The sequence below is a fragment of the Penicillium argentinense genome (assembly GCF_028826775.1).
Source record: "Penicillium argentinense strain IBT 30761 chromosome Unknown utg000001l_segment0_segment0, whole genome shotgun sequence".
Taxonomy (NCBI): domain Eukaryota; kingdom Fungi; phylum Ascomycota; class Eurotiomycetes; order Eurotiales; family Aspergillaceae; genus Penicillium; species Penicillium argentinense.
Window position 1 is genome coordinate 174,454 of NW_026622660.1, and position 23,793 is coordinate 198,246.

General features: G+C 48.4%; 7 protein-coding genes across 7 annotated transcripts; 4 read left to right on the forward strand and 3 right to left on the reverse strand.

Annotated features, from left to right (window-relative positions):
• Positions 1-1,875: 1,875 nt before the first annotated feature.
• On the reverse strand, positions 1,876-2,821 carry N7532_000056 (alpha/beta hydrolase; the record flags this gene model as incomplete). The annotated part of the gene is made up of 3 exons (XM_056612560.1): positions 1,876-2,190; positions 2,252-2,700; positions 2,761-2,821. 3 exons carry the CDS (start codon positions 2,819-2,821, stop codon positions 1,876-1,878), a joined length of 825 nt encoding a protein of 274 aa, XP_056479784.1.
• A 465-nt stretch (positions 2,822-3,286) lies between these two features.
• Positions 3,287-4,012, reverse strand: N7532_000057 (enoyl-CoA hydratase/isomerase family protein; the record flags this gene model as incomplete). Its single annotated transcript, XM_056612561.1, has 2 exons — positions 3,287-3,414; positions 3,484-4,012. The coding sequence occupies 2 exons, from the start codon at positions 4,010-4,012 to the stop codon at positions 3,287-3,289; spliced, it is 657 nt and encodes a 218-aa protein (XP_056479785.1).
• Positions 4,013-4,854: 842 nt separating this feature from the next.
• Positions 4,855-6,488, forward strand: N7532_000058 (MFS general substrate transporter; the record flags this gene model as incomplete). The annotated part of the gene is made up of 4 exons (XM_056612562.1): positions 4,855-4,979; positions 5,048-5,977; positions 6,040-6,127; positions 6,183-6,488. The coding sequence occupies 4 exons, from the start codon at positions 4,855-4,857 to the stop codon at positions 6,486-6,488; spliced, it is 1,449 nt and encodes a 482-aa protein (XP_056479786.1).
• Positions 6,489-14,507: 8,019 nt separating this feature from the next.
• On the forward strand, positions 14,508-14,951 carry N7532_000059 (RICIN domain-containing protein; the record flags this gene model as incomplete). Its single annotated transcript, XM_056612563.1, has 1 exon — positions 14,508-14,951. The coding sequence occupies one exon, from the start codon at positions 14,508-14,510 to the stop codon at positions 14,949-14,951; it is 444 nt and encodes a 147-aa protein (XP_056479787.1).
• A 2,187-nt stretch (positions 14,952-17,138) lies between these two features.
• On the reverse strand, positions 17,139-18,825 carry N7532_000060 (uncharacterized protein; the record flags this gene model as incomplete). The annotated part of the gene is made up of 5 exons (XM_056612564.1): positions 17,139-17,238; positions 17,290-17,828; positions 17,887-18,513; positions 18,564-18,591; positions 18,641-18,825. 5 exons carry the CDS (start codon positions 18,823-18,825, stop codon positions 17,139-17,141), a joined length of 1,479 nt encoding a protein of 492 aa, XP_056479788.1.
• Positions 18,826-19,571: 746 nt separating this feature from the next.
• On the forward strand, positions 19,572-20,746 carry N7532_000061 (Cation/H+ exchanger; the record flags this gene model as incomplete). Its single annotated transcript, XM_056612565.1, has 5 exons — positions 19,572-19,674; positions 19,895-20,127; positions 20,175-20,321; positions 20,389-20,539; positions 20,592-20,746. 5 exons carry the CDS (start codon positions 19,572-19,574, stop codon positions 20,744-20,746), a joined length of 789 nt encoding a protein of 262 aa, XP_056479789.1.
• Positions 20,747-21,542: 796 nt separating this feature from the next.
• N7532_000062 (MAPEG family protein) lies at positions 21,543-22,150 on the forward strand (the record flags this gene model as incomplete). Its single annotated transcript, XM_056612566.1, has 3 exons — positions 21,543-21,547; positions 21,599-21,891; positions 21,951-22,150. 3 exons carry the CDS (start codon positions 21,543-21,545, stop codon positions 22,148-22,150), a joined length of 498 nt encoding a protein of 165 aa, XP_056479790.1.
• Between the last annotated feature and the right edge of the window lie 1,643 nt (positions 22,151-23,793).

Consider the following 23,793-nt stretch of genomic DNA (forward strand, 5'->3'; position numbering starts at 1 on the left):
GTAGGAATTCCTAAAGACACAATATATTATTAATGTATACTTAAATATTGAGAATATATTATCGTCATACCGGAGGTTCATCTAGAGCATCTGTAGGTCCAGGGGTCCCTTGAACAGTAGCAGGAACTGCACTCTCCTCACTATTAAGCTGCCGCCGAAGCTCCTGCTGAAGCTCCTGCTCAAGGGATTCACCGATATCTTGGTCGTCCTCTAAAAAGGCTGCCATACTGGGTGTGGGTGCAAACACTAGAATGAGATGAAGGAGAACTACCCCGCCTGACCCATGGTTCAGTGCGAGTGAATAATACATCAGTAATTTATTAAATGTATTCGCCAGAAATAAATTACAGGTGCCAAGAAATTAGGTGTGGCCTGGACTTATCGGGCTTATCAGGTGTGGCCTGACCCACCCGCAGGTGTTCAGGTCACATATACACTCGTCAAATACCACTAGGACCCTTCGGGATGGGCTTATTCATCGTTCACCCAATTTCCACCTAGTATGGTGTCATAACACGCCATAGTTCAAATATAAAGACCCCTGAGATCGCTCAACCGATCTCAACAACCTTCAATCAATCATCTTATTCTGTTTGGACATCTTCAGTACCAGCCAGTACATCGATTCCTCATCCTGACATAATGTAGAAAAGGCCCATTTATCGGAGTCATTTGTAACTGTCGGTAATTCAGGTATTCCTTGAGTAGCGTGACAGATCGAAACAAAGTATGGGGTACTTTTTTGACCCCGTCGATAGCCGAAAACAGATCCTCGCGCAAATTGAGCTGGAGTAGGGCTGACAGGCCCCTTCGTATGAACCAGAATGGGTCTCGCCGGTTGACAGCGGAATTTGAACTGCTCGGTGCATGGAGAGTGAGGTCGCTCAGATAGAGCTCTAGCCAGGAGAGGCAAAACTGCCACCCGGGCTGACGGTTGACGTTGAGCTGAAGGTGAGCGTTAAAGTGAAGATTGTTTGGATCCCTGACCGATCAGATGATAGAGGCTGGTGATATGGGCGCCTCCTGGAGCACATTCCGCACGCCGCAGGGCAACAGATGTCGTGAGCATTATCAGCTGGCATCATTGAGTCTGACTCGGGTAACAGTGTATTTTTCGGAGCACATATCGTTGCGTTGGTGCGCATGGGAGGCGTTGGTGGGCGGTTCCTGAAGGAGAACGGAGATTTACATCTTGTGTGTCAGATGGCGGGAAATTGTCAGATACGAAGGAGACAAGAAAAGACGGTGGCAATGAGGGATTTGGATATGGAAGAGGAATGGCATTTGAATCCGATGGAGTTGAGGCCCTCTTGTCTTACAATTATTGCGTCCAGGGTGGCTTCGATATCCAGCCCGGCCGGGGCGTTATTACCGTCGGTCGCATCTACACGGCAAGTGAAAATCAGAGTCAGTCAAATTCTACAACAGAGTCTTTTTCTCGGAATTTCACCTCATAGTAGATTCCAAGCACACGGAATGGCGTCTTGTCGCGAGCGGTCGTCATAAGAAGGGTGGCGGACGAGAGATGGAAGTTTTGTGGGAAGCGGAAGCGCGTTCGCCGGACAAACCAAACCATTGTCTACAGGCCGGCCCAGGATCGCCTTCCATGTCGGAAACATACAGAAGCTCTTCAAAACCTACTCACATAATACGGGAATATAACACGTGTTGTACATACTTGTAATATAATATCAGTCCCTTTTTATAGATTGTAAGAGAGATACAAGAGCCTATAATTAGAAGACTGGCTCTCCTAGAAGGTTCCACGCAAACGCAATAAACAGAAGAATTACCTCACATATATGAAAAGACCGCTTCTGATATCGTAGATAATTTCTGGGGGTTGTAGAAATATGTGACAATGTGCTGATGGGCCTAGATGTCAACCCAATCATCCATGTGAGCAGGCTCATCATCCCAATTAAGCGACTCCTTGATGAAGTTCACCACAGTCGTTACGGCGTCTTCGCCACGAGGTACATAGTGAGCACCTTCAAAGTAGATCATTTTCCCATTCGCACAGGTCTCAGCCAGCGTGTTTGTTTCTGAACTTGGAATCCAGAAATCATAAATTCCGGCCAGGTGGAGGATTGGTGTCGAAATCTGGCTCGGGTAAACCGATTTGAACTTTGGATGCGTCAGCTTGAATCCGCTAAAACAGATCGCAAATTGTAATTGCGGATGCTGAGTCTGGTCATAAAATAGTCAGTACAACGGATAATCTCTCTGCTCGCATGGGATAACCCCTCACCTTTAGTCCCTCATCCTGGAAATCACACCCATCTTTTCTCTCCAGGAGCCCTGCCAGCACAGCTGCTAGACATGCGCCAGTTGAGAATCCCATAACTCCGATGAATGGTCCCTCCGTACGCATTATCCCGAGCAAATAACGAAAGGTCAGCTCTAGCCCAACGAGCTCATCGCTAGCAGGATCGCCGTAACCCCATACGCGGGATGAGCTTCGCGCATCGTAATTGTCATACAGCGTGAGGAGGGACTGGAAATTATCGTCGTGATTGGCACTGTCTTCCACAGACGAGTTGTCCGGCAAGGGCAGTGGGGCATCAGGGTACAAAAATTCTAACCCTTCAGGAAAATACGGCCGTTCTTTTCCACTGATACTAGTTGTAAAAGCTTGGTGTAAGCCGTCGCGAATGCGTCGTGTCTTGGAGTGGAAGTAGCCTCCAGACTGTCCATTTCCTGGGACTTGGTAGTACTTTGTTCCTTGTTACGTTCACTGCCGCTGGGAAAGGATCATACCATGAAGCATTAGAATTTTGGCTCTAGGCCTAGGGAGAGAGTTTGATTCGTCCGTTCCCATGGCGTTTTTGCAGGCCTTGAATGATCTGATCTGCCGCTCACAGCGGCATCGTACAATTGGAGGCCTTTAATAAAATGATGTATGAAATTTGACTTTATTTTCGGCCCAGAGTTTGGACAGTTACATTCGGGACCGGGTAGATGTGGACCTAGCCATTATCCGTCTCTGTGAGTTGAGCTTAATCTCAGTCCTAAAAAAATCACGTCGCAGACGTCGAACCGGTTTCCGACTGTGTCAGATGTAACCTCAGTTGGGTATGACGAATACGAACAACTATTTCACTTGGTTTACTCCTACCATTGCTCTAATCTGTCACTGATGGACAGCATAGCCTGCTATAATGTCGAGGGAAGATATCTGATGACGTAAATCGATAAATAGATAATACACATTTAAACTCAACCTATTTTCCCTAAGACTTATCAACACCTCCCATCATGACGTCATATCTCTGTGTGTATGAGTTTACAGCTTAGCTGAGGATTTCTTAGTCTTCAAGCCAATCCGATTTGATAGACCTTCTCCTAGAGCCTTGCCTTCCAGAATTGAGTCCAAATGTTTCAGTCTCATGTCGCGTATGGATTCATTAACGCCTACATCAATAATGTTAGTGACCCTCCAACACCATAAAGTAAAGCAGGGTCTTAATTGGTGATACGCACCATAATTCAGAGAATTTCTAACTGCCTCTCGAGCAACAAAGATCGCATGGGGACTCAACGAGGCAATAGCACGTGCCATTTTCAACCCCTCGCGTAACAACTCTTCTTCGGGGATAACCCTCAGTACAATACCCCATTCCTCCGCCTCAGCTGCAGACGGTCTTCGAGCAGTCAAAGATAGATCCATTGTCCGCTGAAGATCTGCGATACGACATAGTCTTGGGTAGGCACCTGCCAAGGCTGCCAGGCCGTGCTGGCAATCCGCAGCCCGAAAAGTGGCGTTTGGGGATGCCAACGTGAGATCGAAATTCAGCGCCATCTCGAAACCACCACCATGTGCGTGGCCGTTGATCAGACCAATGATGGGTTTCTTGCCGTCGCGACAGGACATTCCTGCGAAACCACTAAAGCTAGCGTTACCAACAAATCGCTTCTTAACACCCTGTTTGTTCACCAACCTTGGTGGAAACATAGATCCTCTTGGGGGTGGATCGCCCATTTTGAGCATCGCCAGCTCCTTGAGGTCCATACCGGCGCTAAAGGCCTGTTTGCCACTTCCTGTCACCAGCGCGCAATAGAGGGATTCGCACTCATCGTACCAGTGCCAGAGCGCTTCAAGCTATCAGTGCGCTGCGAGAGGCAGGGAGTTCATCTTTTCAGGGCAATTCAACGTCACTAGCATGATGTTCTTGCTCGGAAACCTAACCACGGCATGTTCTGGTGAGAGATGGTGGATATTGGATTTGAGAAAGATAATCTGGTGTCATGGTTGAGGGATGGGTTTGGCGGTGCATACAATAAAGTACTTTCTTGGCTTTCAATGTGCATGGACAGAGGATTATCTCTGACAGCCACGCTCCAGGCAAGTGATAATAATATAGTAGAGTGGAAAATGGACAGGAAAGTTTATATGAAAGCCTAAATTTAGTCTGGTGTAACCTGAAGGATTTGAACGCGGGCCAGGGAAAGGGTATAGGTATCTAGAATTGAGTTTGATCCACTCATGGTGGTTTCTGTTTCCGTCGGCCATTTTCTCTTGGACCGCTTTTTCCAGCTTGATTAGCAACTATGAGGTAGCTGCTACTTTAGCCGAATCAAATAAAATTCAATAAAAAAGTTGCCAGTTGTAAACTAATTGGCAGAGGAGAAAGTCAGAGTGATGACGTTGGGGGGCAGTGAAAATGCCTCACCTACAGTTTCTTTAATTCAATTCGCAAATATTGATTGATGCTACGCCGATTAGTACTTTATACACTGCTTTCCACTCCATTACGGGCTCGATAGATCCAGCCTTAGTGCACCTCATCGAAGAGCAACAAATCAGAAACTTACTGGACTTTCCCTGGCAGACCACAATTCATTTTCTTAGCCATGTATAAAAACGTGTCCGAAATTGATACTGAATTTCCTCCTGGGGATCCAGAGAATCCCAGGAACTGGCCAATTTGGAAACGAGTGACTGTTTCTACCCTGTCTATCTTGGGCGCTTTCTGCATGTACGTTCTCATGCATACCGAAGTAATAACCTTTGGAGACAGAGCTCTTATCTTCCGCCATTACATAGGACGTCTGCAAATTCCATATATCTTGCAGCAATCCCAGATGTCAAGGCCGAATTTCATGTCAGCCTCACTAAGGCCATATTGCCAATTACGCTCTTCACAATTGGCCTGGCTCTTGGACCTGTTGTGTCAGCAGCAGTTTCCGAGATCTATGGACGCAAACCTGTGTATTGGTTGTCCCTAGTGTGTTCAATTGCCTTCACCGTTGTTGCGGGATCCGCCACGAGCTGGGCAGCTCTAGGAGCCGGGCGGCTCCTTTCGGGGAGTCTTGGGGGACCTCTGGTCGCTATCGTGGCGGGAACTATCAATGACATCTGGGACACGTCGAGAGAGGACCTAGGGAACACCTTTTATGGGGTCTTTGCCGCTTCACTGATCTGGGGAACTGAAGTCGGGCCAGTTATTGGACATTCTATCAAAGAAGATACCAGGAACTGGCGGTGGACTTTTTGGCTTACAGCGATCCTTCTCGGTGTTTCGTGCATGTCGATATTCTGCCCTGAGACTTATGGGCCGCAGATCCTTCGTTACAGGGCCAAGAAAAGGGGTGCTCCGCTACCTCGACGGGGTTCCTTGACACATGTGCTCAAGGCGGCGGCTGGCCGTCCGCTGCATATGCTCGTTGTAGAGCCCATTATTGCACCTACTTCATTCATCTCATCCATATCTCTCTGCGTCGTTTTTTTCTTCTACATTGCGTTCCCCATGGTTTTCGAACGACTGCATGGCTTTTCCCGGTATCAGAGTGGATTGGCCTTTCTATCGTTGCTCATTGGAAGTATCTTAGGGCTTGTATACATGACCATTGTGAACAAGGCCAAACATCGCAAAGCAAAAGATATAATGCGGCAGCATGGTATTCCAATGCAGCCCGAGGAGCTCTTGTATCCTGCGATGCTGGGCGGTGTACTCCTCCCGGTGTCTCTTTTCTGGTCGGTCACTGTTCTTTCCCATGGAGCCACATCCAGTCATGCTAATAGAAGAAAATTTTCAGGTTTGCATGGACTGCTTACGCGTCGATCCATTGGGTGGTCCCCTTGCTTGCTGGAATTCCATTCGGCGCTGCCTATTTTCTCGTTATGGTGAGATTTCCTCTTCCCGAAGAAGCCGTATGCGACTTACTGACATACCATACAGCTCGGGTGGCCATTATATAAAAATTCCGTCTATGGAAATCGGTTCGGTGCGTCTGCTTTGGCTGCCGAGGGCTTTATGCGTTACGGTATGGCATGCGTGGTGCCTTTGTTCTCGGTCCAGATGGTGGACCGAATTGGAATCCATTGGTCAGTTTCCATTGCAGCATTTATCTCGCTCATATTAGTACCAATTCCGTGGGTGATATACAAAATTGGACCTCGCCTACGGCGGCGAAGCCGATATGTTCCGACTCATGAGGGAAACTTGCGCAGTTCCCTGGAGGATAGCATAGAGGCGAGAGTGTAGCATGTTTCTATCAGATGGGTTGGACAGATGGTGAGCGTCATACCGCTGCATATCATTTGAACAATAATCTTATAATGCCAGGGGTCGAGGTTTCGTAACACTTTTCAGCGGGTTAGCGTATTGCTGAGACTCGGCGAAGACGCCAGAGTTGGGGCCACTTCATGGCGGAGCGGTTAGTTTTTGAAGTTTAACTGTGATACATGCCCTCAAGCTTCAATTAGCCTGATGATTTCTGCGTTTATTGATGACAAGTGCAGTTCCTCGAACATTCCACTCGACACTTTGCAGACAGTGCCGTCTCCACGTCTTGAAGGCCTTCGTGTATCTACACCGCAACGCTGAATTGTTCTCTTTAGGAGCTCATTAAGCCTAGCATGAATCTGTGACATCTGTAACCGAGGTCAAAGAAGATGCAGAGCTCGAGTCGTGTCCTTGTCCATCCATGTCAACCATAGCATGCTCTGTATGCTATTTATGGTCCGCGTCTTATGCTGGCGGTGTTCACGCCCTCTTGCTGCCCCTGTTGACTACAGGTCAACCATATCAACACACCACCAAGGAAGTTGCATATAGCCCTGTTAAGTATACAGGCGGCGACGGGACGGCTTCGAGCAGACGAACGAACATGCCTGAGCCTATTGAAAATAATTTTTCAGCACCGGACTCACATTATGCATGTTTGGGGCGCACTTACCATATGCAATTTCCATGTCACTAAACATTCTAAGGACTTTCAAGTAGGGAGTGACAAAGAGGATGTGACCTGTATTTATAGTGGTGAATGGCTGAACCTGCTTAGAACACATTGCTTGACTGACATACAGAGGTGACGGCAGCTGGTATGTTTGGTGACAGGCTTTGAGGCAATTGAGAGTCCTGGGAAGTGTCAAGAAAAAAGTAAGGAAGAGAAGTCATCCAGGCAAGTGAGTGGTGAACCGCATCCTCACAACGGAAACCGTGAGCGACATATGGAGTTCGACATATGGAGGTGACAGCAATCTGCCTGTCTGGAGCCAAACTCCAAGGTCAATGAGGATCTTAGGGAGTGTCAGGAATAGGTTCAGGTCGAGGCGGCGTCCTGGTATTGATAAGGCAGCACAGCGGCTTCACAACGTAGCGGTGGACAGCAAAGACGTGCTCGCGCCTTCTATTTTCGTTTGGCCAGGCAGCTCTCCACATGAGTCATCACTGCAGACCCAAAGGTATAAAAGGGTAGATTTTTTCCACTGCTGAAATTCTTTCTTCTTTCTTCTTCACCCCTCCCCTACTGCTACCCGCTGGAGAGCGATCGTGTGACGCCCCTGGGTTGGCGATCCGGGTCGTCCATGATCACGAAGATGGACGGTCACACAGGTCCATGCATTGCACAGCGCAGTTCCTGTGTCTAACTTCGGTTGCGGGCATAATTTTTGGCACTTCCCTCTTTTGGGATTCCATTATGTTTTCATCATCTTTTGAGTCTGGGACTCGAGGATGGAGAAGAGAATCGAGGATGGGAGGTATGAGGCGTCTCACATCGTGGATGATTTTTCTAATTTGCTTTTGTGCGTTACGCTGGTTATTCCAGTATCCTGCTTCGTCATGTTGTCTCGATCGCTGCCACGCGTCTCCATCAACAACGACGGCTCTCATCAGCTCCCCGCGTCTGGGGGTCTTTTGTGACACACAATCATCTACATACAGACTGTCAGAAGACTCATCGTTCCTCGTTATTCGAGGCTCAGTACTGGGCAACGCCACTTCAATCATGACGGTGGCGTCGAGATCCGGTCAACTCTGCGCCATCTAGGGTGCCTTTCTTCGACCACGCCACATTCCCACATCGGCCTGGACACATCGAATTTGTTGTTTGAACGCACTACAATAAGACCTCTTAAGCGTTACACACGAATATACTTGAGTATCATCACTTTCTCATCCCCCGTAGCTGTTCAAACACAGGTGCTAAGACTTGACCTAATCACAGACCGTCCTCCTCCACCGCCAATTAGCCACCTCTCTTGAACGAACCTTCCTAGCCTTGCCCCCAACAGTCCCTTCTGCAACGAATTCGGACGAATGCCATACCTTCTACTGTTGCCATTGAACGGCCTCATGCAGCGTGATACCACACACCGACAGATATTGTAATGGATCTCTCTACATGCACCTCCTCGGCCCGTTGACCGGACACTTACAATACGATACCCTCGGCAATCTTGCCCCGGTACTAAACGCTATAACCAGGGAGGAGCGTGGGACACGACGTATAATTTCATTTGTGCATTGGAATTACGTCCGCCTACCATAGAAGCCTCCGCTCATGCGCAGTTTCCATCGCGGGCTTGGAGAAGAGATGGCGTATGGTGGTGATGTGTGGTCTGTCAGGTGTTGGCTGCGTTGGCTTCCCAGATTTCGCTCCGTTGAGCTTGAGGTAAAAAGCTAGAGACTATTTCAATGAACCCTGAGATCCTCATGATGGATTTACGCGCTGTACCGGCTGCTGTATGTTGATCCCGCACCGTGATATTGCAGGTCTGATGGGCATCAGGTAGGGACAGGCGTGGGAGCAACCGTGAAGCTACGAACCTGGCAATTTATCTACAGAGCTCGTAAGACGTACAGATCCAGGACAGCCGACTTGGCTCCTTGAGCAGGCCATTTAGAGTAGGACTTGCTATCTGAGAAGCCATAAACGACCATCTACCGCGAGAGCAGTGGTCGTATGCTCATCTTACACACCGGTATCACTAGAGTAAATACACTCGACACGCTCAGCACGAGCGTTCAGAGCCCGCCCAGCTAGTCCCTGCCCGCAGGGCATCCTGTCACTCCCACCAGTCCTGAGAATCCCGCATCCTCCCACACAATTCACGGTGGCCAAATCCGGCAGGCAACAACCCCCATCACGTGCCGATCTACGACATAAATATCACCTGCAATTCCAAATTCTCCACCTCTTCTCTTCCCTCCTAAACGTACCCTGTTGCGGTGGACCGCGATCAGGAGGGCGGTCCACCACATATCGTCCACCGCATTGCACAGCGCGTTGGTCGTATGTCGAGGCACCCTTGGGGGTCTCGGCGGCATACACTTTGGCACTTCCCTTCGGGGATTCTATCTTTTCATCATGTTTGGGTCAGTGACCGAAGCTTGGAGAAGAGAGTGGTGTTCCTGTGGGCGGGATTGTTGTGCGCTGGGCAGTTTCGGCTCCAGCCATGATTTCCATCACTGTTCGCGTCTCTCATGTCTTATTTACATATCTATTCTCGCCTAGGTCTCTCCTTCTTCTGACGCCATCAACTGTTGAAAGTGGGCTGTCTCAATAATCCTTCAGCTACAGGTAAGTCTCATCTCCATCTCACTCCATCATGCTGTCTGCCGACAGCCGACCGTGGCTCTTTTTCATATCATGTCTGACCACTTGAGCAATACAAGCATCCAGCATCTGAGCAAAAACGACGGAAGCTTTCATTTCATTCTCTGCTCCCCCTCAGTCGCCTTTTCCCCGTGATCCTAAAATTCGATACCCCGGCATTCTTACTTCCTGTTCTCATCTCTACCGACCCCAGACCATGACAACCACGTTGAGCTCCGTACACAAATACTCCTTCAAAAGGTCGAGGCTGAATGAATGTTTCAGGATGCGTACCGCTGAGGTGAGTGTCGTGCGCTGCTGAACGCCGAAACACTAGACCTCGGTGCGTGCCTTCACTTGATCGACGAATTCACCAAGCTCATCCGCCAAATATCACGCAAGGGCGTGAAGATAAACAGAGCTGCTATGGTCACTGCATTGCCCTGGAGGCACTCTGTTGGCATAAAATTCCTGGGCGGGACGCGTTGGTTCGGCCGTAGATGCCTGCTACTTTGAACAAGTGTTCAAGCGTGGAGGTACCAGAAGACCCTATGACCTGCGATGACAGACCCAAGGTCCATGTGGCGAGCCATGAAAATGCAATCTGTGCCATCGCAGATCGGAGGTAATGGGAAGAGGGTGGGAAGGCAAGACAGAGTTGTTTGCCTACCACATTCGGGTCGAATGTGGTGGTACCAGCAGCATAAATTTTATTTCGTCTATTCCCATGGATACAGACAAGGGTGATACAGAATCTGCTATATCCCGTCTGAGGCGAATCGACTAGCGCAGGGTAGACTGAAGCACAAGGCCATCTCGAGTGTCCATTGGTATTCCCTTCGAAAGACCCTCCCTTAGAAAGACCCTCCTTTAGACCTGCACGATTCTTAACGTCTTTCTGGATGACGAGGGCAGCGAATGTAGGCAATCTTTCTTTGTACAAAATTCCGCCCAGATTTTCAGAGTATTTCCCAGAGACTTGCGGACAGTATCACACCGACATTAAACCACTCGTAGAATTGATGCCGTGTTGATCGTCAGATATTGCGCCACCACTTGACCTTTCGTCGTCTTCCGCGAGACACCATTATTCGCCTTCAATGCCGTGCATGGTTGCTCGTCAGAACGCGAGCTTTCAGCAGCATCCTCCGCATCAGAAAGACTTTGGCGAATGGTTTTGACTGATTTGTCCATTCGGCTGAACTCGGTCGAGGGCGTTGTGGACGGCAATGTGTTTGACTACCACCTGCTCGTGAGGAGGTTCAGGATACTGGTCAGAATGCTTGAATAGGCAATTCGCAGGGAATTGGCGTTTCTCGTTGGGCCAGGGTGGATGCGAGTCGGATGGCTGTAAAAGAAGTCGTCTTTGCCGCCCCTGGAAGGGACCATGCAGCTATTCGGGGTGGCGGATGTCAAGGCTGCGATCGTCGGTGCTGCTTATCTTAGGCAAGACGGAGGGATGAATACTATGTGGGGATAGTCAGTGAGGGAAGTGTGGTTGAGAGATGATGATTGACTTTGTATCATGGGGTGGCTGACCGTCCTGGTGATGATGATGGAGGGAAGTGGCTTCTTGTTCGCGCACCGTCCGATGGTCTATATAGACGTGGGCGCCGGGTACCGTACAACATCCATGCATCTCATTTGAGACCCTCTTCTCCTTCACTTACAAGCTACTCTCAGGTAGAGGATGATTTGAAGACTTTCACCTACTCTAAATTAGTCTCAGGGCGTTCTGGCGCAGTCTGTACAAGGACTTTCATCACACCTTCAGTATGAGAGGTCTTTCGATGCTTTCACCTTCCACAACAGAAGCAAAACTGATTCTTAAGTAAGCGATACTTCTCTCATATCACCACTATTACTTTTATGTCCTATCTAATAAATGAAAAATAAGCACACTGCCGTTGGTGTGAAGGTTCCTTGGAGCCGATATACAGTCCTCACTCGAAGGTCGTGTGTCGATGTTGGAGGTGAATATCCCACAATACTGTCAACTTTTGCTGATGAATTTTGAAATAGTCTGAGCAGTTTTGTGCTTCTAAGTTCTTATAGGTATCCCGTTTTCATATTGCTTGTGGCATAGTGGGGAGGCATGTCATAAGGAAGCTTCACCATTGGAAGGCGCGGATAGGGTTTTAGCTTTTGACTTAGTGATAATCGACCTCTACTGTGGAGGAGATCTTATATACCTCCGACCCCTCTTTCCCTAATTCAGGAATCGGCATTTCTGGCAAGACATATTCAAAACAATGATCTAATATATCGTACAAATTAGGACGGTCATTCTGAGAGCTAAAATCTAAGAACTATAGGGACTCAGGAACCTAGTGCTTCAGCTCCGCTAAGTAGGTGTACTTTATAGGAAGGATCATCGGAACTAGCTCATTTCTGCCCAGCTAAAGGGCACATAGAATCCACAAACCAGCATGGATATAGGCCATTGGAACAACTACTTTAGGGATTTATAGTGATAGGAAGATGTTGTCAACAGGAATCTGGTAGTATTTATCCTACGCCTCTAGTACTACTGGAATTCATTCTTGTGCCTACCTACCCTTTGCCAAGTGAGCAGGTCGAAGTGGTTCTTGTTGCTTTCGTGGGCCAAGAGCACATGGTCACACTCACATGTGCACTCAGTGGCCTATCCGCAGTAGATCTCAGCATTTCCCGTGAGACAATTCTTTGAGTGTGAGTTCACATATAATCTGTCGGCATTCGCGGTCTATGACTTCGCTTAGTCACGTGCTAGACCCCAAATGGAATAAAAGATAAGATGGGCGAGAATAGATAATATTAGAAAACTGTCTGTCCGTCCTTCTGTCTCTGGGATGCTTTTTGTATATGTAGACCGAAATAGAAACATACCAAGCAAACACGGTGAAGAAGAAGCGGTGTAAAGCGGGGTAAACATGATAGATCACAGATAAGAATTGTTCGTACCACCAGCTAGGTACTGTGTACACAGTTAAGTGGACAGTGTGTATGCTCCAAAGCAAAAGTCAATTGATTCGTGTAGATAGATGTTCATGTGTACCAGATCCGGTCCAAAATACCCTGAATCCCATACGCCGATACTCGGTGGTCTCAACACCGGTGCTGCAGCTCCGCGCAAGGTCACCCCAGCACAGGAATGTGATCTATAAGTCGCCAGCGGTAAGTTGCCGCTGGCTTGTTCTGACAAAGGATATGTCCCGACAAGAATAAAGAAATTCCTTTTTCCTCTCATCCCGGACCTAGTCAATTGATCAAGTGACTATGACCCAGCCTTAGAAGTTAGGTGCTGAACCGTGTTAACTTGTAACATAATCCCTATGGGGAAGGTAGGGTACATATAAAAGGCTTAGCATGCCCTAATTTAGCTAAGACTACGCCCATTCTAGAACCTTGGGAGTTACAAGAAGCTACTTTGCCCCTCCCACTAAGCAAGCTAGAACCAGAAAATGGTCCACCGAGAATTGATAGTTCATTTGGATATTACGATCAATATAGTGACCATACTTGACAGCGAATCTCGTTTGGTAAGACCCACCAGGAAACAAATCCGTGATTCGTGTACAATCAAATTAAGAACCCAAAGCCCATGGATTGGACCCAAAACCCATGATGGGTTCGGGTTTAGTTCAGGTTTTGATGGATCTTGCCGAAATATAGGCCCTCACCGCCAGGTGGGGGCCGCTACTAGGCACTGCTATGCTACACCTTGCTTTTTTCAACTAATGAACCTTCTAGCGCTGATTATTATCTATGGAGATGTTTCACTGCAGCATTTCGCATTTGATCTACATGAGTATTGAAATCCAAGATCTTTGAAACGGTGGCTAGTTGGATATGCGCCATTAGTGTAACTACTAGTTTCCCGCCCACAATATTTTCCCATCCTTCTGGTAGTTATTCCAATGATCTTTATCCAGGCGATCGAATTGTGGATTCCATGTGGCTCCCCTATTACGTACTGCCCCACAACTAGCTTTGCTCTTCAGCTGGACAGAAGCGAGCTAGTTCCGATGATTCTTCCTAAAACGTACATCGGCAATTAGCCAAGCTGAACAATAAGGCTTCTGGCTCCCTCTAAGGTCGATCTTGGATCTTAGCGCCGGAATGGCTGGACAGGAAAAGGTGCGAGTGGGGCAGGTGGCGAGTCCATTTAGAGGTCGAAGTTTCAGAGGCGCAGCGAATAAGAAGACTGCTTGAATAGAGCAAGAACCTCTATACTACCTTCATATCGGCCTCCTCTTTTGTCCTTTATTTACATCTAATTAATTGACTTGGAACCTATATCTAAAGAAGGCTAGCGAGAATTACTCTCATTTAAAAGCTGGCTTGTATGCGGACTGGTCAGACAAGGGGTCTCGTTTCAGCATCGCGGAACGCGACTGTTCTATCAGCGAATGCTAAGTAAATTGCTTGGCATTACTCAATCATGCATACAACAATGCGGCTAGCTATGGAGTATGTGGCTAAAGACACTATCTATTAATTTCAATGAATCAAGCCGATCACTTAGCTGGATCTCCAGGAATGTAAACATAAGCAGTAAGTCGTGTAAACAGAAGAAACCTATAAATTGGACGAAAATTCCAGGCACTTGAACTAGTCTTTAAAATTCTAACCCGTTTAATTAAATCAGACAGCTTGCGCTTTACATCTTACCTCCAATCAACAATCACCATTTCATCAATATGAAGACCGTCCTTACCCTCGGTGCTCTTGCGGCCATTTTCCAGTCTGCTTTTGCTCTCCAAGGAGGAAGTTATACGATCGGATCGGCTGATCTAGCCAGCAATCAAGTCCTGAGTGACTTGGGCCAAGCTAATGACCCTTTGGTTTTCTCCGACAAGAACAACCACCCTTACCAAACTTGGTTCTTCACCGCTAGAGGCAGTCAGCGCGACTTTGTGATTCAAAACCTTAGTGGCGGCTATATCAACTGTGTTGAGCCAGGCTCTCCTTGCGTTTCCGGAGACGAGGAAGAGATTTACACCGTGGAGCAAGTCACCGATAACGGCTATGAGCTCGTTGCAAAGAAGACTGGATACTTCTTGCGCGCCGACGGCCAATACCTGCAACTTGCTGAATACAACAACAAGCCCGATGAGGAATTTATCCTGACTCCGACTCAATAGTGGGTGAAGACGCGATTCTATTGGATGTTACCAAGCTAATGAAATTCCAGAGAGCTGCGCAGGCAATAAACGGATTGCTGGTTTTACCGAAATCATGGGTTATTCAGGCAAATATCAACTCGGATAATGCTCTGAGATCACATCGAGCCACGAATTCAAAATTATACAAAGTTTTAAATACAAATTTGAAGTTTGGAACTCTCACGTCTTTTTCACTTCATTCAAAGACGGAAGCAAGATTGAATTAGCTTCACTCGCTGAAAATTATAGGCAACCGCACGCGTCTATAAATAAGCTATCCATCCCCATCGTCGAAGAAAACATGTCTATGTGGTTTACTGTAGCGCTGTTATCGGGGTTCTGGCGCTCTGCACCTCGATGACCAGATGGGTGGGCTCTTATACATTCTGTGGCCATCTCCTTCAAGAGATCATACCAAAGCGGTACCTCGACTTTATCAGTAAGGTCTGCCATCGAGATAGACTTCTGGCTCTCTGGGGGTTCGGCTAGCTCGATATGTAGTCTCAGCATCAGATATTCGAGCAGTGCAATTGCAGAGCTGATTCCATCGCGAGATCCTTAAACCAGTGTCATCGTGTAATGCAATAGAATTGTTCACATAAACGTTGTGTGTGTTTGACGACTAATTTACTTTAAAGAACGAGGAGAATTCCTCTATTTGAGAATAGAGCTGACTAAGTTTTTCAGATTACTTGCTGCCGTACTTGTTTTTGATGAGAGTATATCTTTCGTTTTTGCTAGATATCCAGGACACTTAGCGATTTCGTTGAAGGATTCGTCCATGTTTAGCCTAACAGGCCACTCTTCGGTTGTTGATTTTCTGCTTGATAGACTTTCCTTAAGCTTCAAATAAACTGCATGTTGGTACCGCTCAATTGAATCAATTCAGCTATAGCACTTCACACTTAGGGCTAAAATGAGATACAGCAGTACAACCCTTCATCCTGTGGTCGATACACAGTAAGTATCCTTTACTGCCTGGAACCCCAACTATACTCGCTTCCTTTGAGAGTATTCAAGTATGTTTCTTCTTAGAAGTCTCAGCTCTTTAAGCCACCGCGGGGCCCGATAGAACTAATCAGCCACCGCAGTTGATATGTCGGCCGGGCTATAAGTTCAGGGCTGTTACGGACCCTGTAACGCCGCACCCAGTGGAGGGTCCGCAGCTTATTGATGGGCCACCGAGAGCCAATCGTTCTGAGGGAATGGTACTTTAACACCCAAGTCACGTGTGTATCCGAATAGTCAGGCATGCCCTAGACCAACGGCCGCGAACCATCTCAACAAAGAACGCCAATACGGCATCGCCAGGAAACCAGTTGGTTACAAAACGGAAAACCCAGATTGGTGTCACTTTTACCATCACCTACACTACGCCATAGGCACAAGGGCCCGGCAAGGCCACACGTGACTCCAGGTATACCATGCGGTATACCAACTGGCAGATGGAAGACCCGGAACGAATCCAACTACATAAACACCTCTAATCTGACAATGGTCAGTTAGAGCGCCGGAACGGCACAAAATCAGTATCCAGCGCGTCGAAATTGAAACATACACAGAGTAGACCCTCCAACACACTGTCCTAGTATCTTGCACAAGCCCCAGAACCCGCGCACCTTGCCAATTTATTAGCATCTCTTCTCCAGGCTTGAGTCCATGACTCAAGAGATGGTGAAAAGATAACCCCACGAAGGGGATGCCAAAGAATACGCCGCAGAGACCCCCGAGGGAGCCTCAACAGATGGCCAACGCGCTGTGTAATGCGGTGGACAAACTGTGGTGAGCCGCCCTCATGACCGCGGCCCACCCCAACTAGGTAAGTATGAAGAGGAAAGAAAAGAGGAGGAAGGTGCAAGGTGGGAGGTGGTATTTATACCTGAGAGGGCGGAGGGATTTGGCAGTTTCAGCAGGACTGGACCAATCAGGGGCATTACCACTGATATGTGCTGGTTCGGGAGAGCTGGGCCGAGGGGTCTCGGGGTAAGATTTGTCGATTTGTACTACTGTATGGGTGTTTGAAGGAAAATAGGTATGGAATGGGCTTTGAAATTGATTTGCATGTGGTTTTGGACTGCGCAAGTTTTAGTTCAGCACCTAAATTACTCCATTGCACTTTTCTAGGTTGAAGGTTGATCTATGTCTAATGCGAAGCGCGCATACTCCTCAAACCCCATCAGAAACATTATCCCCAATCTCATTGACCTGCACACAAGTATTCTCGTAGCAAAACGTCTTTCCAATTTCAATTTGGTTCCTCATCAACCTGGTGTATATTAGCAACGCTCACATCGTCTTTGGGAATTGGTCCACTCACGCTTGATACCGCTGCATATTGACCATCTCCTTCTCTGCGAGCACCCTCAACGCAACCCTCATATCATTGACGAGACTATCACACCGGCTTTGACTAAACTCCTCCCGCACAACAACACGCATCATACTCATGCTCTCACAATCCGCAGCCATCGTATAAGCGGGAACAATCCACCCCTTCTCACGGAGTTTGGCAGCGAGAGCGAACTCATCAACTACGATGCGTTGTTCTGGGCTGAGTCTGAATGCCACAACGGGTAGACCATCTCCGCCGCCTGTGCTCATAATTGTGAAGCCGATTTCACGGAGTTGTGAAGTGAGGTAGTCGGCTGTGTGTGTGAGGTTGGTCATAATGGATGTATATCCTTTCCGACCGAGTCGAATGAACTGGTAGTACTGCGCGATGATGTGGGACGCGGACTTGGAGAAGTTGAAGGTGAAGTTCAGCTGTTCTGCGCCCAGGTAGTTTATGTTGAAGATTAGGCCGGGTGGGAGGTAGGCTGATGAGCGCCAGAGGGCCCAGCCGATGCCTGGGTAGACCTGTATTCACGCATCATTAGAAAACCGATATAATCCTAGTCAAAAAGAATGTACTTACAAGCCCGTACTTATGCCCCGAAACATTAATCGACACCACATTCGACAACCGAAAATCCCAAATAAGGTCAGGGTTAACGAACGGCGCAACGAACCCACCACTAGCAGCATCCACATGGATAGGCGTATCTAGACCCCGCTTAACGAGCAGATCATTAATACCCTTCACATTCTCATACTGACCAGTATACGTCGTTCCAAAAATGGCGCAAATCCCAATCGTATTCTCGTCGACTAGATCCACGGCCGCGACGGGGTCAATCACGTATCGAGTCTCTGTACAGGGAACAGTCTTCTCATCTATCTCGAAGTATCGAGCCGCCTTTTCCCAACAGACTTGCACACCGGTGCTCATGATGATATTTGGATTGGATGTTGGTTTGCCTTCTTCCCGACGACGGTTCTTCCAGCGGGTTTTCAAAGCTAACACGCCTAGCATGATCGCTTCTGAGGACCCGATACAGGCAGTGCCCAGTGCTGTGGGCTTGCTGTTGAGCATCGGCGAGTTGAAGAGGTTGGCTAGGATGGTTATGCAGCGTTTCTCGGTTTCGACGGATTTGGGGTATTCTTCGTGGTCGATTATGTTTTTGTTGGTCGATTCGGCGATTAGTTTTTCGGCTTCTTCCTCCTGAGTTTTGTTAGGATCTGGATTTGTTGTTGTTTTCTAGAGCTGCTTACCATGTATGTCGTGACGAAGGTGGCCAGGCTGTTCAACGACGTCAGTACTGTCCGAAACGCGGTTGTTTCATACATACTTCAGCATCGGATGCCCGTCCAGAACGAGTTCATCTTTGATCATTCGGTAAGCGACTTCCTTCGGCATTTCGTCGTCGGGAAAGGTGTCGGATGGCATATGTTGGGAGGCGAAGCGGGAGCCGTAGACGTTTGAGGTGCCTTTGGACCAGCCGGCGGGTTGTGTAGATAGCTGTTCAGACGCCATAACTGCGATTTCATGCGATTGAGCAAAATTGCGATGCAAAAAAAAACGCTATTGAGTTGATTCCAGCCAGACCAATTTATAGTTTGACTCACATTTAATGCTGAAAAATCACGCAGCGAGCGCGCAATGAGGGATTTTGGCCACCCGTAGAAAGGGCGCACCAAAACAACGGGGTGATTTCCTTCACCACTTCGCCTTCTCATTCCACCCGTCTCAACCACTCCCACTTTTTCGATAGCCACAACCCTACCTCGGAACCTTGACCAGGTGTAAGTAAAGTAGTAAGTGCCCCATCCTCTCTTTGCTTCCAATCTCTTACAGCCAAGCTTTCTAGAAACTCGGCACCGGCCCGAACTCGCAGGCTTGGTTCGAACCGAAACATGCGCCACCCCTGGATTCGGGCCGCATTGTTCGTTCTGTGATCTCTGGGAGAGAGTGCTCCAGGGTGACGTTGTGATAGGTGGATTGCTGCAATGTCGATCCTTGCAGTTCATCGACTGTGGATACCTTGCGTGGATGGGTCAGGTCAAGCTTTGTGGCATGTCGATCGGGTCTCGCCTCTCGTCTGCCCTGCGGTGGTGTCTCTGCGGTCTTTCCGATGGACTGCCGAATACAGGATTACCTGCGCATCGTGGACAATAGCTTGGTACAATAGCTTGGTCAGGCTACGCTAGTGTGTTTCTGTAGGTGGCATGATCTGCTGTGGATACAGTTAAGTCAACATCTAACCCTGGCCTCAGAAATCGATGTGCGAATACAGTGATACGTCTCAGAGCACTGATCTCTACATCTCGGCGAAGCTGTCTAACCCTGACCAAAGGGGTATCCTCACAACGTACACAATGCCTCGTCCGTTTCTCTCCAGGGCGCATTCCGGTCCGACATTCTGAAATCTACGCGATCATTCCTCATATACCCTCAAGCGATTTCAAAAGGCCCGTTCGCCAACAAAATATGTCCGCCGACGTCTACCCGAGTTCATAGCCACCTAAGCGGGGGTCAGTGATGGTTTCGGGTTCCCGTTTCTACTGCGCTTACTATCGCTTCTTCGCTACGCTGATAAACCCAGCGCCAATTCCACTGCACAAGGGCTGGCTCGGGGAGAAAGATACGGGTTGCCTCGGGGATGGTGTTGGTCGTGCCTTGGCCCATTGGGCGCTTGACGGAGCTTTATACATGATCGTCCTCGGCCAGGAGTATGGCTTGTTTCTTGGATTTGTCTGTCGAAATGCGTTGAATCTTGCGCCAAGATGGAGGTGGATTGATAAAGCGTGCTTCTGCTTGATTCCGTTTGCCATTGGGGTGAGTCCTCCCTCTCTTCTCTTCACCAACCCCCACTAACTAACCAGATCTTTGTCGCCGGTGCATGTGGCTGCTTCAGAACTGACGAACCGGTGGCTTTCTTCATTCCCGGCGGTGCCTTGAACTGGGATGGCAATTATCACGGCGAGATCGAAACAAGACACGACTCCTTGAACCAACCGTCGAAACAGTCCGTAATTTTGTAACATTCATCTTCATTGGCGCAATGATGCTCTGGGAGACACTCCATCTTTCAGATAGTACAGGAATCACCATCTCACGACTAATAACACTCGGCATGCTACTCCTACGCTTCCGGCGTATCCCATCAATACCGCCGGGCCACCGCTTTCTGCCGAATGTCTGCAGGAACTGGAAAGAAGTGCTGTTTATGGGTTTTTCGGGCGAATCAGTACGTTCTTCCCTGTCCCAATTAGGCCATTGCAAGCTCCTAACCACTGTAGGACTCGAGGCAATCTCCTACGTCGAATACGCGCGCCGTCTCCTCCCCGACCCTGGTAATAGCGATTCCGAGATAAATACCCTCACCGTGCCGAGTATTGAGGATTGTCCTGTTGAGGTCCTCATGCTGTCGCAAAATGAAGCTACTTCCGAATAGTTGTGTTGTTCATCCACGGGGGCGTTCGGTTGTTGTTGAAAAACGTTTTTCAACAATTTCGGCAGTCGGGGGGTCAGTTTCCATGGATTTTACGACTGGCGATGAAGATGCTTTTCAGTTAAGGAATAGGAATAGTGCACCGTGCCAGAGCCTTTCTTCCACGAAGGAGTCCTTTGCTCAAGTTTGTTGAGTTTCAGCAGTCTTCAATGCCGCTGAGGCCATGAGGGCTACTATGCCATCCTCCCTGGTTCGCGCTAGCCTTATACGGTAACGCGGATCTTCGGGAAGTGTGTATAGCACACTTCCACTCAGGGGTTATCTTAGATTATTAGACATCTTCAATATTGATTCATTGCTGGCTTAAGCGATTCCCTCCAGATCCTATCCTTCGTCGCAACAAAGTTAAACAGGTCGAAAGGGCAGGGTTTGATCAGGATATATATCTGGCTCCAACACGAGAGTTCTCGGCGTTCATTCGAACTATCACACTTTCCATGTCACGTTGAGATCACTCGAATGGCATCATATTGCAATGCGAATATGAATTCACACGAATTGCAAAGAAAATCCCACCCGAACCATTTTCACACCAGGTGCTGGAATTATGAACCTCGGCCCATGCAAAAACCAGTCTGGTTTGTCTCCACATCGCGAAACAAGCAACCTTCCCCACTGATCAGCACGCATGATCTCATCCTCGGTCGGACGAACCCACATGCGCCGATCGCAAACACTTATAGACAAGCCAGTCCCGTGGGGAAGCTAAGCTCTTCCACAATCCAGAAAAAGTGCCACCATGTCGTACGTCTGGCATACCCAACCCTATACAGCCGCATGCTAATACCAGCGAAGCTCAATACTAACAACCCTCGGCCTCCGCGCCGCTCCCAGCCAAGCGGCTCCCAACCACGCAACCTCCTTCCTAATCGCCAACTGGGCGCTGGCGTACTGCCTAATGAGCACGCGCGGCACAAAGATACGCCTCGGACTGGACCACAACGTTTCTCCCCGTGAGGACCTGAGCAAGTACGGCGAGGCTGCTGTGCAGTCTGGCAAGATTTCGCGCGCGCGATTGAATCGTTTGAAGCGTCAGGAGGCGGCGCATGCTAATGCTGTCGAGGGGTATTCGCTCTTCGTCGGTGCCAGTAAGTGAATGCTTAGTGAGATCGATGTGAGGTGTGGATGAGGCTAATGTGATGTGCAGTTCTCTCCGCGCTCGTTGCTGGTGTGGATGCCGAGACGATTAACACTGTTGGTGTTTGGTATACGGTTTCGCGGGTTGCGTTTAGTCTTTGTTATTCGTACATCGAGGATCCCAAGCTGAGTTATCTCAGGTCTGTTGCTTGGTGGTCTGGGAATATTTCTTGTATTACGGCGCTTGTGCAGGCAGGGAAGAAGCTTTGAGGGTTTGCAGTGATGGATGACTGAGATTGTGAGAAGCTGTGCTTAGGTTATGATAGTGTACTGGGATGGTGAGATTATGAATGCAATTGGGAATTTCGAGAATTGTGTTAAGTGCAGTATGTGTACATCAGGTGGAGTTTTTAAGTGACTCGTAGGTGAATGCGAAGATTCAAGGGCAGCCCAACCTCTCCGTGGGTTTAAGACAAGATGGGGGAGGACTCATTGCCCGAATTACTAGGTAGGCTAAGCGATACAAGGTGTGTGAGTGATTTCTCTTCACTGAAGAAGTTTCGAGGGAATCATGGTTACCGTAGAGAAGTAGCAAAAGCCACCAGACAAGAGGCATGTGGAGTCGATCTGTGGGTATTCTGAACAGCGCGTAAGAGAGAGGAGCTGTGATGGATCAAGGCGGACCTATCTAGGTACGGTCAGCTCTGCATTTATAGATCCAACAAGAAGACGTACGTCAAATTCGCAATAGAAAATGCGACAAAAAGATCAAAACTGAGAGTGCCATGAGCAGCGAAGATTTCGAGATCGCATGAGACAAAATTTGGAAGACAAACACCTGCCGTCCGCACCTTCCTCAAACCGCAGCGCCTGCCTCGTCCAGAAACAGCCTAGCGCGGGTTCACGGGCATATATATCCCCCAAATCTCCCAACATTCCTCATCTTCTCTTCCCTCAAATTGCGCACTGTACGGTTATGATGACGCCGAGTCCCCACCCGCAGATTATACTGCCTGACGCGTATCTGTGAGGAGGATTCCGAGATCGTGCTAGGTACCTGCTTCAGATGGCCCGAGCCGTCTGGGAATTTTTGAAACTTTTTCGGGTCCCTTGTTTTCATCGGGCTCGCCTTTTCATTGCTTGTTGCCCTTGTGGTGGCTTGTAGGGAAGAAGTTATATCTCATGGTGTTGTTATCCTGCTATAGGGCTGGGATAAGGCCTGATGGGTGCGTAGATGGCCGCGAACAAAGCATTCGCCTTGGGAATTCTATTCACTGTCCTTGGCTTAATATCTTCTGGATAGGAAAGAGGTACTGCGGATAGTAACTAGCCATATATACGAGGAGAAAATCAGCCTTGAGGAGGGTGTTCGTTTGGATCTCCTACTGTTAATGTATACCGAGATTGCTATAGGTCGATACAAATATCCCAGGCACTTAAGTATAGTCCTCGGAAATTATGAATGGCACAAGGCAGACAGAAACACTGTTATTTAGGCCCTGTAAACCATGTAGTTAACTAACTATTCACTGGTCGCCGACAGAGCTGCCCGTGACAGTACTGCTTTCCCAAACGGGACTAGCGTCTCACCACCCGTGGGTATAAACATTGCGTGCCAGTTCGCGTGTTCCTCATCTTCTCTTCCCTTTTCATACTTACCAAGTTGCGGTCTGCTGTGGTCATGAGTGCGGTCCACCATAATTTGTCCACCGCATTGCACAGCGCGTTGGTCAGCTATTGAGGCACCTTCTGGGAGACTCTGCGGCGTATTTTTTGGCTTATCCTTCGTGGGTTCTTTTCATCATCGTTCGAGTCAGTGATTTGAACATGAAAGAGAAATTGTAGATTACCTCACCTATCTGTCACATGTTTACCAACATCAATCTGCCACCTCCTTCCGCCTACGCAGGCAT